At 38.2% G+C, this 16,924-nt stretch overlaps 2 protein-coding genes across 2 annotated transcripts in view; one reads left to right on the top strand and one right to left on the bottom strand.

Moving 5' to 3' along the window:
- LOC107669914 (sodium/calcium exchanger 2-like) overlaps positions 1-5,274 on the bottom strand; it is a 95,709-nt gene extending 90,435 nt beyond the window's left edge. The window contains exon 1 of the mRNA XM_016462350.1: positions 5,090-5,274. The gene's annotated coding sequence lies outside the window, so the exon portion shown is untranslated. The remainder of the gene's footprint in view (positions 1-5,089) is intronic.
- Positions 5,275-7,827: 2,553 nt separating this feature from the next.
- On the top strand, positions 7,828-16,187 carry LOC107669894 (protein NLRC3-like). Its single transcript, XM_016462326.1, has 9 exons — positions 7,828-8,166; positions 10,045-10,147; positions 10,320-10,436; positions 10,732-10,848; positions 11,630-11,671; positions 13,072-14,835; positions 15,332-15,505; positions 15,586-15,764; positions 16,033-16,187. Coding segments are annotated over exons 2-9 (2,445 nt in total). The 5' UTR covers positions 7,828-8,166; positions 10,045-10,097; the 3' UTR covers positions 16,035-16,187.
- The last annotated feature ends 737 nt before the right edge of the window (positions 16,188-16,924 follow it).

Here is a 16,924-nt window from a genome sequence, read left to right as displayed (position 1 = left end):
AATTTGAGTTGAATTACTGAAATAAATGAACTTTTCCACGACATTCTAATTTATTGAGATGCACCTGTACATAGAACAATGGATGGATGGATGGACGGACATATAGATAGAACAAAGGATGGATGGAACGAGAGATATCATGACAGAATAATACATTGAAAGATCGATGGATGGATGGATTCATGGACAAATAGATAGAACAAAGGTTGATTGGATAGATGGAACAACAGACAAAATGACAGAATGATACATAGAACGATGGATGGATGGATGGACAGATAGATAGAACAAAGGATGGATGATGGATGATGGATGGATGGAACGACAGACATAATGACAGAATGATACAACGATGGATGGACAGATAGACAGAACAAAGGATGGATGTATGGATAAATGGATGGATGGAATGATTCGATGGATGGATAGATAAAACTAATGGATGGATGAAACGACAGACATAATTGACAGAAGAACAATACATAGGACGATGCATGGAGTGATGGACAGACAGATAGACGGATGGATGGATGGATGGATGGATGGATAGAACGATGGACAGATAGACAGACTGACAGATGAATGGACGGATTGATAGAACAATACATGGATAGAGGGATGGATGGACAGAAATAATGGCAGAAAGATAGATGCAACATTGATAGGTGTTTCAAACAGTGTAGTCAAGTCCATCTCAGCCAAGCCCCCGGTACAATTTTGACAGAGAGGAAAACCACAGAAAAAAATGAAATTGGGCTAATATTGGACTAGTTTTGAATAGCAATTGGGCTGGTTTTGATTCGCAGACCTGGCAACCCTGATTTCAAATAGTTTGCTCAGCAGTTCCTTGGTGGTTGCTTATTGGCCTAATTCAAAAGAGTCCATGCCCAGCTCTAAATATGGATGGATGGATGGACAGATAGATAGAACAAAGGATGGATGATCTTACCATTTCTTGCTAATCTATTGGACTTTCTTTCCCTTAAGTCGAATCACTTATAACAGCACAACTCTACTCAGCATGACACAGAACAACGACAGCAAAGCCTCATCCATACACAAACACACAGGATTATGCCCACCCACTAAACGCAATACTAATTTCACTTTACTGGAATCTAAACTAACTGGTGTTAATGTAATAATATTGCATCCAGTGGGAGTCCAGCCCAAATTTTAATCACTAATCTCAAAAGAACCTTGCTGGCATCCTCTGGCCTGAAGCAGCATCCGTTCTGCCAAAGTTAAACATGTTTATCAGCAAGTTTTGTTCACGATCTGGAATGGCTCAGCTTTCTGCTCCTGGACCCTAATTTCGCAGGTCACTGCTCTGGATTATTAGCCTTCCGGATGCTTCCATTTTCCCTGAAGCAGCAAATCTGTTGAGTTTGGTTAAGAGATGCGAGGAGTGGAAGGGGGACACAATGATCTCAGAAGAAGAGAGAGAGGAGCCCCTGTCATGACGACAGATGAATCTGCCAACTGCACGACACCTGCTCCCACAGCGACGGGCTGGTGGCCAATGAGAGCGAGTGGGTGGGCGCAGCAGGGTCCTGGCTGACTGTACACATGCATATGTATGAGTGTGTATAGTGCCTGCCGTCCCAGCAGGCTATGAGTCTGTTCCTGTTCTTCATTCTTGTGCTGCACAAAATTACCAAGCGCATGCCAGGTAATAAGGTAAAGGGATGGGATATTGTGGTACAGTATAGGAGCAGAGATTTCACAGGCGTCTCTATGCTTCCTTCAAGCTCGACATAATTCTATATTCTGAGGCAGCTGTAATCTGACAATTTAATGTTCATAAATATCTAAAGAGTTTAAAACAGGCAGAGAAAACATGGTGGAAGGATTGAAAAATAGATCAAAATTCAAGAGCTTTCCTAGACTGTAAAAAAATGTACAAAGTTGTAAATAAAACAAATATTATTGGAGTTTCAGTCTTTCTATTTAAAAATGTCACATGTAATTCAATGTTACTTGTCATTTCTATTTAATCATTTGTTAAATTTGCCAAAAATTTGAGAAAATTGTTTCAAAGTACGTCGTACACCATTTTTACGTGTACTATTCATTAATGCAATTAATACACAAAACTAAATTATAAATTAATTATATAGAATGACAGAACAATAGAACGAGAGTTACAATGATAGAACGATAGACAGAGTGTCAGAACAATAGAGCTGTAGATAGAATGATAGAATGAGAGATAGAATGATAGAACGTTAGAATAACAGATAAATAGAACGATGGAGCGTTCGAATGACAAACAGACAGACAGACAGACAGATAGATAGATAGATAGATGCTTTCTTATGATCTTAAAATTATTAGAACAATTATTTGTACGTTCATTAGGGAAATAAATATGAGGAGCGTCAGCGCAGTGGAGTTTGAAATTTTACACTAAAGCATTCGCTTTGCTTTCATTCAATAGGAATTGCTTCAGGGCAGGGTATGTTGTCGACACACACACACACACTCAGAGCGTGCAGAAGAGGAAGTCCTCGGTGTGTGTGTGTGTGTGTGTGTTTGTGTGAACACTGCAGCAGTTACTGACTTAAACTCTCACTCACGTCTCAATGCTGAACGCACACACAGAGCATTAACTAGCAGCCAGCCATTGCAGTCCTGCATCCCGCCTCACAGTCCTGGGACAATTTTATTTGCAATAGTGCAGTCAAGCAGGAAAACAAGAGAACGAAGAAATCAGAAGAGAGGAGAAGCTGCTCCATTCTCAAAATGAGGATGACTTGATGAGTGAATATGATAAAAATGTCAAACAGCTCAAGCACACACATGCTCTGCCTCCATGTCTGAGCATCACATCTTCAGAGGATTCACACACTGATGTACATGAGGGACATACAGGAGAAGCTCTTGGCTTGCCCTCTACCTTCTCCTAACATACTGTCTTTGCATGCTTGCATGTTTTCTGAAGCATTGTAGTGATTGCATAATGACTCTAGAGATGCCTCAAGATTTCCCTCCATGCCTCGTGACTCTGTCATATTAATCTATAAATCAAGAGGCAAGCAGGCGCATATGCATGACAAGCTGTAGATTAATTAGAAGAATTGGTGGCTATGTTTGGAATATTATACCATACAGATCTGCGGTATGATAAAAGTATCATGGTTTCACCCCTTTTCACTAATTGCTTTCCATGGCTTGAGGGTAATTTCTAGCTGATGAAAATTAAATAGGCCTAATGTAGTTAAGAATAACTAGAAAAATGTATATTTGCTATAGAAATTGCCATTAATAATTAAAAGTTCCCATTAAACTTTCCAGGATTGAAAATCACAGATGTTTCCAAGTTTGCCATGATTTTAGGAAGCCTTAAATTCTGCAATATGCAATATCGGCAAACATTAGGGTGAATTCAGGTAAATTGGGATGTTCCAACTATCCTGGTCCCATTATATGATTAATGAACTAGAATTAGGTCTAATATCAACTTGGATTTTTCCCTTTTTGGACTCTTGGAAAGGACTTTTGGACGTCTGTCTGTCTGTCCCCAGATAGCACACGTACGTCTGCAAGATGTCTGTTAAAGATTGCTTCATCTGGAAAGCATCTGCTGTGTACAAACATCTGATAGACGTCTTTAAGATGTCCGTTTTACATACATTCTAAATCATAAACATCTTAAATACATTTTCTAAACATCTATTTGACATCTTATGGGAAAATTCCTACAGACGCATTGCAGATGAGCAAACACGTCTTGCAGATGTAAATGCAGACGTCAAATAGACATCTATGTGATGTACGTGTGCTATCAGGGTCGTAATTCAGACTGCCAACAATTGTACACAAAATTGTTTTAAAAATCATTTACGAGATGATATATAAATGCCACTCGCAAAAAAGCAACACAGTGTGTCATTCCACTGCTTCAAACTTTTTTGCATTGCATACTGAATTTTATTTCACATTTTTAATGGCACTGCAATTTCGCTGACCTCGCTGCACGCCGTCTCGACACATCAGCCAACCTGATGTCAGCAAAAACGAAAGCGCAAAATGAGTAGCAGGTAGAGAGCGTTTTTTCATTGGCTGGCCGCTCCCCTGACTCTCTCGGCTGTTTAGAGTCCGGTGTGATTTCTCATAATGCAGAATAAGGGAATGGTGCCATTTCATGCATGGTATTAAAAAAAAAAGTAGGCATACAGTAGGCTAGTATTTCACACTGAACAAACCCTGAATGCTCGTTTTAAATGGGAGGGGAGGAGAAGGGAACCTCCATCTGCAGAAAAACCGAGGAAACCCCGCCTGCATGGTGCATCCCCGTCAGGTCCCGAGCAATAAAGTGCCCTTTATCACATCTCTAACACTTAGACCGTTTAAACATCTATCCACCGCACTGCCTTATTAATATCAGATTCAACAAATAAAACAATTATGATATGAAGGTCACATAGTAAGAGTCCCGTTTATGTAACCAAACAAACAAAATACGTTATAATAACGGGCTTTGTGATGGATTAAAGACACATCACGGAAGCTAAACGATGACAATCGACCCCTGTGCGGACTGCTTTCATTTAAACCGATCACACTGACATAAAGACACAAACAAGTGGCCACAGACACCAAAGGGAAGCCAACATGCGCATATATATGCAAGCCACAACAAAAAAAAATGACTATAATAGTTCAGCAGCAGTCATATGGTTACATACATGCACATATATATCCTAAAATCCTGTATAAACGCAGTGTACATCCTACATCATGACCAAACGCAACTATGAGAATCTGCACACAAACATGCAATAACAATACTTCAAGAACTAAAAATAATAACAATCCTTTTGCATGTCATCTGCATCAAAAGGACAATTGAAGAACATGTTCTGACATTTAAAGGCAACATAAGTTGAAGGCTTCGTGTTATTCCAGTTTACACCTGCTCTTTGACTCGTGCTCGTTTACTTTTCAGTCTCAAACAGAAGCAAGCATCATCATACTGAGAGCTGAAGCATGAAAACGCATCTCAAATGAAGCCGCATTTCACGTTTTGCGCGATCAAACAGTTTGTTCGGGACAAGTTTCAATCGCGTTTGATTTGTTGTCGTACCTTATATCCTAGTTTGCTGTGTTGTTCAAGGCAGGCGTGGCTGTGAAGCACATGTTGCTGCTGGGTCATTCATTGAAAAACTGCTCCGCTTGAGCTGATATGTGTCTGTCTCTCTGCGGTTTGACTCTGTTGTATTTCACTCTCTCGTGCAGTGGAAATACTCTCGAGCGCTCACTCCACGCAGCCTGGCGCGTCCTGGGTGGGGAGGGTGATACGCGAACGCGCAAGCGACTAAACACGAGAGCGCGCATCGTTTCATCTAAAAGGTGACAGACATGAAGGAAAAGAATGAAGCCAGCTGACATGTATACTGGCAAAGTTTACAATCTATCTATCCATCCATCCATCCACCCACCCATCCATCCATCCATCAATCCATCCATCTATCTATCTATCTATCCATCCATCCATCTATCATCTATCTACCCATCCATCCATTCATCTATCATCTATCTACCCATCCATCCATCTATCATCTATCTACCCATCCATCCATCCATCCGTCTATCATCTATCTACCCATCCATCCATCCATCCATCCATCTACCCACCCATCCATCCGTCCATCCGTCTATCTATCATCTATCTACCCATCCATCCATCTATCTATCTATCTATCTATCTATCTATCTATCTATCTACTGTATCTATCTCTCTCTCTCTCTCTCTCTCTATCTATCTATCTATCTATCTATCTATCATCTGTCTGTCTATCTGTCTGGCTGTCTATCTATCTAATCCTCAAGCACTCATACAACCCTCTGAAATGTGACATTATGGAATGTTATGATATTAGAGATAATAATTTTCTTAACTGTATATTCAATAATGAAAATGAAAAATAAATTCTGATATCTGCTTTCTCAATTCTGGTTAAGGATTCTGAACAACTTTTACTAAAAGTAGCTAATAGCCGTAAAGCTAGACTGGTATAAATGATACAACTTAGATATAGTAGATAAAGAAAATGGTATTTCATTTCACAGTTGCTACTGTACAGTCACTTATACAGTTGCACACATAGGCGGAGCGTGTGTAAGGCCCTGTTGCTGACAAAGTGTAAATGAATAGAAAGTGTCGACTGCGCATTAAGTTAAGATTTGCTCATGTTGCACCGTATTTCATTTTAGGCGTTTTTACAGTGTTGTGCATTATAACCAATCACACACGATTCTGTTGAGCTTATGAATGCAATGGCCAATCAGAGGCGTTCAGATGAGACACTGAAACTCATCAGCTTTGCTGAATGCGCGCAGGTTCGACGACTGAATTCCGCGAATTCTCTCATCATAAACAACAAAGCGCAGATGTACGCACAATGTAAGTAAGAGATTCATTTCGCAGTGTAGACAGCTTCAGTGATTATAACTATAGTTTTGTTTTGTTGAGAGTGCGATAGATCAAAGTTAGTGATAATGTCATTTATGTACATAATTTATTAGCCGTTTGGATAACCGTGGGAAGGAAACGTTATATAATTATCAATTTCTAATGTTTTAATTAAACTGTAATCACATTAAATACAAATTCAGTCCCATTAAACATGTTTTATTAGCCTACATGACGCCCATGTCTGGTTCTTGCCTAAAAAAGACAGGTTTATGATGTTTGTATGTAATAGATTTGGCTGCTTTTAGCCTTACCCTGGAGTTGGTCCACCCTCCGCCTATGGTTGCACATGTAATTTCTGTTTCAAACCTATATGCATTTTTTTCTTATGTTGGACACAGAAAACAATATTTTGAAAAAATGCATCATACAGTGTCAGTGGGGTCCAGTGTGCTTTAAGCAGTGTTCTTCAAAATATCTTATTTTGTGTTCTGCAGAAGAAAGAAATGTCACATGACATGAGGGTGAGTAATTGGTCATTTTCATTTCGGGGTATTCCTTTAAGTTGCTCTAATTGAAATGGAATTGAAAAAGCATGTAAAACTAATGTGTAATCATTCAGCACAGACATTGTTCATTTTTATTTCATTAATATCCTGGTACATCATAATTAATATATTTTCAGTTCCCACCACATTCTGTAAAATCCTGTTAAATTATTTGATAAGTTAATAACGCTCTCTGCTGGTTATAATGAGAACTTGCAGTCTAGTGATGTGCAAAAACATGTATTTCATGCATAGTTTGTTTAGTCGTAATGCGTATATGTATTTTTCTTTCCAAAATGGTCTCAGTTTTGTTAAAATGGAAACTATAATCTGGAAACTGATCGTTTCAGAGATAGAAGAGCTAGTAACAGTGATAGTTCAGAAGTCAGATCAGAAATGTCATTAATCATGAGATCTACTGTCTTTACAAAACCAATACGTCTTTTGTTCAGAAACATTATTCCATTTTATTTTATATTATTTTGTATTTTATAGTCAATAACATATTGGGTAGATTACCATCACACACAGTCTCTAACACGCACAGCATCAGACATTATGAATTAATTATCTCAAATCTTTATTTCTTGTGATAATTTTTTTTTTTTTTTTACATAGATGAAACATTGTTTGATGAAGTGTCTTTTTCAAGTCTAACTTTAATTACCAGGTGGTCAGCTAAACGTTCGCGTAAAATAAACACTAGTTTGTGTTAATGTGCTGAGAAACATTCTTACGACTGCGGAGACTCTTTTCTTCAGATTTTTTTTACCAGATAATCTTAAAAATACCAAATTGAGGAAATGAGAAAACGCAACAATTTAGTAGAGATCTGATAGGATAACTGCTAAACCCCACTGATTTACAGCCAATCAGATACGTGTTATAGGCACGTTGCGTAAGCTAATTAATATTCATAAGCCAGGTATCCGCTACAATGTAGCGTTTGTATATATTCGCTGTTTACCCATTAATGCTGCCAGATTATATCGTACATTGTTATCGCCATCGGTGTGTATTTATGAGAAGCGTCAATACCGCTTTAGTCTCATCTAAAACATCCTATACACGTTAAATGGAAAAAAGCCACCTGGCGCTAAAATGGTTTTTTCCATGTTGATATCGGAGACAAAAGTGAAAGTAAGTTACAGGAGACATTTATCCTCAAAATAACTGCGTCACGTTATCCTAGCACAAAAAGTGAGTATAAAAAGGTAATTTTTGATACACAAAAGCTCGCGTGATGATTATATTTGGTAGATAAACACCTTTTGTAAAACGTTGTAAGCCTGTGTCAGATAAAGTCGACGCGATCAGCTGTGCGTTACTGTAGGTCGAGTGCGTTGCGTTACGACGTCGCGAGGTTTGACGCTAACGCGCCTTAATATTATCACTAAAATATACGAGCTACGATTTTCGCTTATTGTTGTACTGCATCGTTTAAACTATTATTATCGCTCAATCACCTTTTATGCTTTGTTTTTGTTGTTTTTCGATCGTATGTTGCTGACGCCATCTGTCCTGCAGTATAACCTCATCCACTGCTAATGAAATAATCATCGTGGAAAAAAACCCGAAAAACAAGAATCCTTTAAAGTAATAATAATAATAATAAAAAAATAAAACAATATGTATTACTAAAACAATACAACTCCACTGTAACAAAACCGAAGAATAGGCCTACACCACACAGCAGTCATATTTAGAAACAATAAGCGAGAACACCAGTTTCCTTTGTTTAACATTTATATATATATATATATAAAAATAAAAAAAAAACCGTGGGTGTGACTTCCTCACATTACATTTGGATCATACCAAGTAAACCCTACTGGTAGGGGAGCAAGAATATACTAGCAGTGTTGCCAATTTAGCAATTTTGTTGCTAAATTTAGCAACTTTTCACACTAGCCTAGCAACTTTTTCTTCCAAAAGCACCTAGCAACAAATGTAGCTATTTTTACCATTTATTTGGCAACTTTTAGCAACTTTTGATAGGTGATTTAAACGACAAAAGGCTAAATTAAATCTAGAATCTAAATTACACAAGAGGAAACCTAAAGATGTCTAGTAGTACACACATCACATGGATTAAGTTAGCTGCTATTTGCAATTGTTCAATTTAATAATAATAATAATTTAATAATTTAATAATTGTTCTTTTATGATACACATTGTTAGTAATAGCTTGTACCTGCGACTGTTGATAAGTTAGTACACTGTAAGAAAAATATCTAGAAAAATGTAAAAGGTAATTTTCCAGGACATTATCCATTATCCGTTGTAACCCGAAAACACAAAATACAATGTGTAATTTAAAATGCAGGTAAACAACCTGTGAAAAATCAATACGGAAAATTCGTTCACATTAATATAGTAGATTGTGCCCTATTTTTACAGACTTTTCTTAAAGTGTAGCACACTAACTACTAATACACTGCTTAAAACTATAATTGTTCAGAATTTGTAGTTTTACTAGTTTACTAGCTAATAAAAAAAACTTAAATTGTAATTGTTCAAAAATGTGTAAGTGTTCAATAATTCAATGTTGTATTTAAAAATAGTTATATTTTAATAGTATATTACCTTATTTTACGAACAAATCTAAATTAACATATATAAGATATTTTTTTGCTGAGACTTGATGTAGTGACACAATTTTGCATCATAATTACGCAATGATGTCATCGTGCAATGACATCACAATGTAATTTAGCAGCTTCTAGCAACAAATCAACCTTCCTTTAGCAACTTCCCCTGAAAATTAGTTGGCAACACTGTATACGAGTCAAAACCAGGAAATGGTAGAAACTACTTGTGAGCATCTTTGCTCAGACCAGTTACAATCATAAGTGAACTTGACTTGTTCAAGAACATATTTTAATAGCCTTAGCCCATGCCTTCTGTCTTTGGTGTTTACACAAACAACATAATGTGGTGTGTTCTGACTAAATTCAGTTTACTCAATAGCAACATTTATAAATACATTCAGGTTCAACATTACATGAAGCTAAATTTCTAGTTTAATTACTGTGATAGTGTTTAATGTGTCTGAATCAGTGTTTCTGTTATTTCCAGTCAGAGCCAGTAAGAGGAGATCAGACGCGCCAGTGCAGCTCCGTGAGCACAGAATGAGTCAAGTACAAAAAACCAAAGATGGAGATTTTTCTCCGGGATGCAGGTACTCTCATTAAAGACAACATGAAATCTAACTTAATATTTTTCGCTAATACACTTTTCCTGGCTTTATTATTAAAAAGACACATTATCAAAATATAACAAGTTACTTTACATCTGAAACAGCTTCACTTTTCAGTTGATGTCACCAAACCCTCTTGTTTGCTGTATTACAGTTCAGTCCATCAGAAGAGCTCAGATTCACCAGAGCCCAGCTGTGTGTCCATGAAGAGTGACTGGTCTATGGATCCTCCACTACAAATGAAGTGTGGAGACAGAAGCCAGAGTCACAGGTACACAATTGCTTATGATAAAATTCACTGTAATGCATACCCTCTCGTGGCTTAATGGTACACAATCTTAGGTGTTACTTTAAATTTCAGTATATACTAATAGCATTTCATGTGTACATCATGATTTGAATTTCACAGGGAATTTGTATAGTGGGTATGTTCTCACATTAAATTGGTCTTTGATTGGAGTGTTCAATAGCAGTGTATAAATATTATGGGCCTGCTCATGGGTTATCATCATAAAGCATGAATATGGTAACTTAAAGAATTTAATGTGACCTCTGTTCTGTTTCAGTTTGGCTCAGCAGAAGAGCTCAGATTCACCAGAGCCCAGCTGTGTGTCCATGAAGAGTGACTGGTCTATGGATCCTCCACTACAAATGAAGAGTGGAGACAGAAGCCAGAGTCACAGGTACACAATTGCTTATGATAAAATTCACTGTAATGCATAGCCTCTCATGGCTTAATGGTACACAATCTTAGGTGTTACTTTAAATTTCAGTATATACTAATAGCATTTCATGTGTACATTATGATTAGATTTTCACAGGGAATTTGTATAGTGGGTATGTTCTCACATTAAATTGGTCTTTGATTGGAGTGTTCAATGGCAGTGTATAAATATTATGGGCCTGCTCATGGGTTCACATAATACAGTATAGATACAGAATAGAATAGAATAGTATAGATACAGAATAGAATAGATCTTTATTGTCATTGTCAAATGAACAACGAAAAATAAGAAAATTCCACCAAGTAGTCAATTCATTAGCCTCACTGTACAAGCGGTTTATGGCTGCTATAAAGTATGTAGCAATTGGGAAATTGTTTACAGAATTATTCAGTTAGTATCAATCTTAAATATCAAAGTATTTAATTGTTTATTTTTTTATTTTATGCCGTTTACGGCGAATCCTGCGACCCAGACCAGCTGTAACAGAACCCGTCTGTAAGAAAATAAAACATGACGAGTCTGTGAATCAACCACAGGACTTTGATGAAAGCATGTATCCTGGTGTCAGGTAAAATATTTTGACAAATAACAAAAATCGGTATGGGCAAAATCAGTTGTTCTAAAATATAGAAAATAATATTATTATATAGAGAACAAAATATCATTCTCTCTTTAAGGCACTATACATGTACCTCTTTAACTTGTGATTGTGTGATATTCTGTTGTGTTGGTTTTACAGCCATGACTCCAATTCTGAAATCCTCAACACGTTTAAATCAAATCTGAAGAATAAGTTTCAGTGTCTTTATGAAGGAATAGCAAAGCAGGGAAACCCAACACTCCTGAATGAGATCTACACAGAGCTCTACATCACAGAGAGTGAGAGTGGAGGCTCATATTTCCTCTTCCTTTCAGAGAAATCAATCTGATGAAGGACAAAACACTCAGTCTTTCAGATCTTCTTCATTACTTTTTCCCTGAAACAAAAGAAATAGACATTTTTAGTGATGAATATGAAGTGTTGTTCATCTTTGATGGTCTGGACGAGTGTCGTCTGTCTCTGGATTTTCAGAGCGATGTGAGGTTGTGTGATGTAAGTGAATCAGCCTCAGTGGACGTGCTGCTGATGAACCTCATTGTGGGGAATCTGCTTCCCTCTGCTCTCATCTGGATCACCTCCAGACCAGCAGCAGCTGATCTCGTCCCCTCTGAGTGTGTCCATCGAGTGACAGAGGTACGAGGCTTCAATGAGCCACAGAAGGAGGAATACTTCAGGAAGAGAATCAGTGATCAGAGTCTGGCCAATAGGATCATCTCACACCTGAAGTCAAACAGGAGCCTCTTCATAATGTGCCACATCCCAGTGTTCTGCTGGATCTCAGCCGCTGTTCTAGAGAAGATGTTGAGTCCAGCAGAGAGTGGAGAGATTCCCAAGACTCTCACTCAAATGTACACACACTTCCGTGCTGCTGACGAACCTCATTGTTGGGAATCTGCTTCCCTCTGCTCTCATCTGGATCACCTCCAGACCAGCAGCAGCTGATCTCATCCCCTCTGAGTGTGTCCATCGAGTGACAGAGGTACGAGGCTTTAATGACCCAAAGAAGGAGGAATACTTCAGAAAGAGAATCAGTGATCAGAGTCTGGCCAACAGAATCATCTCACACCTGAAGTCATCAAGGAGCCTCTACATCATGTGCCACATCCCAGTGTTCTGCTGGATCTCAGCCGCTGTTCTAGAGAAGATGTTGAGTCGAGCAGAGAGTGGAGAGATTCCCAAGACTCTCACTCAAATGTACACACACTTCCTGATGGCACAGATTAACATTAAAAACATGAAGTACACTAAGGAGGAGGACACAGACAAAGAGATGATTTTCAAATTAGGGAAACTGGCATATGAGCAATTGGAAAAAGGCAACGTGATCTTCTATGAGGAAGACCTGAGAGAGTGTGGCATTGATGTGACAGAAGCATCAGTGTACTCAGGATTGTGCACTCAGATCTTCAGAGAGGAGTTTGGCTTGTATCAGGGGAAAGTCTTCTGCTTTGTTCATCTGAGCATTCAGGAACATCTAGCAGCTCTATATGTGCACCTCTCCTGGACAAACCACAACAGAAATGTGTTTGATTTTAATCTTACAGCCGTGACTCTAAACATACTGAAGTCCTCAAAACGCTTCTGAAGAAGAAGTTTGAGTGTCTGTATGAGGGAACAGCGACGCAGGGAAACCCAACACTCCTGAATGAGATCTACACAGAGCTCTACATCACAGAGAGTGAGAGTGGAGAGATCAGTAATGAGCATGAGGTGAGACAGATTGAGACACAATCCAGGAGAGCAGCAACAGAGGACACAGCCATCAAATGCAGTGACATCTTTAGACCTTTACCTGGACAAGACAAAGCCATCAGAACTGTGCTGACAAAGGGAGTCGCTGGCATTGGAAAAACAGTCTCTGTGCAGAAGTTCATCCTGGACTGGGCTGAAGGAAAAGAGAATCAGGACGTCCAGCTCATATTTCCACTGCCTTTCAGAGAGCTCAACTTGATGAAGGACAAAACACTCAGTCTTTCAGATCTTCTTCATGTCTTTTTCCCTGAAACTAAAGAAATGGAGATATCCAGTGATGAATATAAAGTGTTGTTCATCTTTGATGGTCTGGACGAGTGTCGTCTGTCTCTGGATTTTCAGAGCGATGTGAGGTTGTGTGATGTAAGTGAATCAGCCTCAGTGGACGTGCTGCTGACGAACCTCATTGTGGGGAATCTGCTTCCGTCTGCTCTCATCTGGATCACCTCCAGACCAGCAGCAGCTGATCTCGTCCCCTCTGAGTGTGTCCATCGAGTGACAGAGGTACGAGGCTTCAATGATCCACAGAAGGAGGAATACTTCAGGAAGAGAATCAGTGATCAGAGTCTGGCCAATACAATCATCTCACACCTGAAGTCATCAAGGAGCCTCTTCATCATGTGCCACATCCCAGTGTTCTGCTGGATCTCAGCCGCTGTTCTAGAGAAGATGTTGAGTCGAGCAGAGAGTGGAGAGATTCCCAAGACTCTCACTCAAATGTACACACACTTCCTGATGGCACAGATTAACATTAAAAACATGAAGTACACTAAGGAGGAGGACACAGACAAAGAGATGATTTTCAAATTAGGGAAACTGGCATATGAGCAATTGGAAAAAGGCAATGTGATCTTCTATGAGGAAGACCTGAGAGAGTGTGGCATTGATGTGACAGAAGCATCAGTGTACTCAGGATTGTGCACTCAGATCTTCAGAGAGGAGTTTGGCTTGTATCAGGGGAAAGTCTTCTGCTTTGTTCATCTGAGCATTCAGGAGCATGTAGCAGCTCTATATGTGCACCTCTCCTGTACAAACCACAACAGAAATGTGTTTGACCAAATCACCAAACAGAGTTTGCGGTCTAAAAACTTGTTTCAACTCAATTCAGAACATGTTTCATTATCTGCTCTGCACCAGAGAGCTGTGGATGAGGCTCTACAGAGTAAAACTGGCCATCTGGACCTTTTCCTGCGGTTTCTTCTGGGTCTGTCAGTGAAGACTAATCAGAGTCTTCTACAAGGACTAATGACACTGACAAAAAGCAGCTCTAACAGCAGTGAGGAAACAGTTGAGTACATCAAGAAGAAGATCAGGACCATGTGCTCTCCAAAAAAAATCATCAATCTGTTCCACTGTCTGAATGAACTGGGTGATCATTCACTAGTGGAGGAAATACAACAATATCTGAGATCTGGAAGAATAGCAGAAGCCAATCTCTCCTGTTTGCAGTGGTCAGCTTTACTGTTTGTCTTGTTGACATCAGAGCAAATGATGCATGTTTTTGAGCTGAATAAATTTGTTAGAAGAGAAAATACTCCAAATAAAGTTATTCGGAAGCTACTTCCTGTGATTAAAGAATCCACATCAGCACAGTAAGTAACACAGATGATTGCTACACTGTCTAGACATTTTCCATTAAGCACAGTGCTGACCCACGTTTCCAATGACTTAGTGGTAGTAGTCTTTCTTCTAGATTTGATAGTATATTTTGATATTTCATACCATAAAGTTCTGTGGCTTAACATTTAAAAGCAAAGAGTTTAAGACGGCCATGAATATTATTAATTATTAGTGAATACGATTATTATCATTACACAATTTTTTCACCCCTGATGAGTTTGCCTCCCTGTAGAAGTAATTTAGATATATAACTATCAAAATACTCAGTTCACACATAGGATATTTATGAATAAAATAATTCGATTTTACACAGATGAGGAAAATTAAGTCCCTGGAACCGCTGCGCAATATTATGGGATGTCCGTCAATTGGATGTGTGTTGCATCACAGCAAGAGGCAATTTCAAGTTCTTTTTTACTGTTACCGTGTTAAATTTATTGTACTTAAAAAGTTTAAATCTCTCTACAGTTTAGAAGACTGCAATATCACAGACAAAAGTTGTACTGCTTTGGCTTCAGCTCTGAGATCAAACCCCTCGCACCTGAGAGAACTGGATCTGTCTCAGAATAAAATAGGAGACTCTGGAGTGACTGCTTTCTCTGCTGGACTGGAGAATCCTCACTGCAAATTAGAGAAACTGGGGTATAATGATCTGAACGACACGGCACACTGGTGTTTTCTATGTAATGAAGCTATTGCTAAACAGTGTTTGTTCATTGCAGATTGAGGGATTGTGGCATCACAGGTGAAGGTTGTGCTGCTCTGGCTTCAGCTCTGAGATCAAACCCTGAACACATGAGAGATCTGGATCTGTCTCAGAATAACCTAGGATGTTCTGAAGTGCAGTTACTTTCTGACCTAAAAGATGATCCACATTATAAACTGGCGGAACTATTCTATTGTGAGTATATCTTTAATTAAAGCTTTTAAATAGACTAACAGGCTTCATATACAGTATAATTGTAAAATATAAGATAATAATTCAGCTCCACTTTAGTCTCTGTACTTTAAACTTAAATAAGAATTTAATTCTGTGATGTGTTTTCATTCATATCTCTGGCTGTAATATGAATAGTAATTGTGTTTTTTTCTGAAATGAATCTGCTGATGTGATGTGACGGCAGTAATGTCTCATACTCATATGTGACTGTCTGTGTGTTTTATTGTAGGACTCTCAGTATTTAGACGTCAGTCCAGTTTCCTCAGGATCAGCTGATGGTGAATAAGGAGCCGCTACAGAGACTGAAGACCCAGTGATCACACAATGTGTGATCATTTGTGAAAAAATTATTTGTGAAATAATTTTTTTCTGGAAACTTATGACTTTAACTTCACTACATTTGAAAGACAAATATCGCACTTTTCACTCCACTACATTTCTATCAGGGTCCTCGAAGTAGAAATTCATTACTATGTAGCAGCTTTGAAAGTCAGTGGGTGATTTTTTTCTTCTTCTCTAAAACATGACTTTATTTATTTAAAAATTTTGTAGTCAGCCTATCAGTAGTGATATAAACTCGCAATTGCGAGACATAAAGTCGCAATTCTGAGAACATATCAGTCTTTTTCCCCCTCAAAATTGGACTTTAACTCGCAATTGCGAGTTTATATCACGCAATTCTGACTATAACTCGCAATTGCGAGTTTATCACGCAATTCTGACTTTATAACTCGCAATTGCGAGTTTATATCTCACAATTCTGTGAAAAAAAAGTCAGAATTGTGAGATAAAAAGTCGCAATTACCTTTTTTTTATTTTTTTTTATTCAGTGGCGGAAACGGGCTTCCATAGAAAGCTCTTTATTCCAAATATATACTACAAGATAGTCAGTGTATTCAGTAGGTGTAATATATTGTAAGTTGCTTCAGGCATAAGGTATTGCAAGTATTACACACAACAATAATAAAACATTGCATTGACATAATAAAATGAAATTTACTTTTGGTACTTAAGTACTTTTAAAAGCAAGTACTTCTGTACTTTTACTTAAGTAAAAATCTGTCTTTACAACTTTTACTTGTAATGGAGTAATATTTGACCAGCAGTATCTGTACTTTCAC

Source organism: Sinocyclocheilus anshuiensis, unplaced genomic scaffold (genome assembly GCF_001515605.1).
Source record: "Sinocyclocheilus anshuiensis isolate Anshui unplaced genomic scaffold, SAMN03320099.WGS_v1.1 scaffold272, whole genome shotgun sequence".
Taxonomy (NCBI): Eukaryota; Metazoa; Chordata; class Actinopteri; order Cypriniformes; family Cyprinidae; genus Sinocyclocheilus; species Sinocyclocheilus anshuiensis.
Note: the sequence above shows the minus strand (reverse complement) of the source record. Positions and strands in the feature narration are given on the sequence as shown.

Bases quoted from the DNA above. Each gene is read 5' to 3' on its own strand.
- LOC107669894 (XM_016462326.1), top strand. From the start codon at position 10,098: ATGAGTCAAGTACAAAAAACCAAAGATGGAGATTTTTCTCCGGGATGC. The intron at 10,437-10,731 runs GTACACAATTGC...GTTCTGTTTCAG, and splicing joins GACAGAAGCCAGAGTCACAG to TTTGGCTCAGCAGAAGAGCT. The intron at 10,849-11,629 runs GTACACAATTGC...TTGGTTTTACAG, and splicing joins GACAGAAGCCAGAGTCACAG to CCATGACTCCAATTCTGAAA.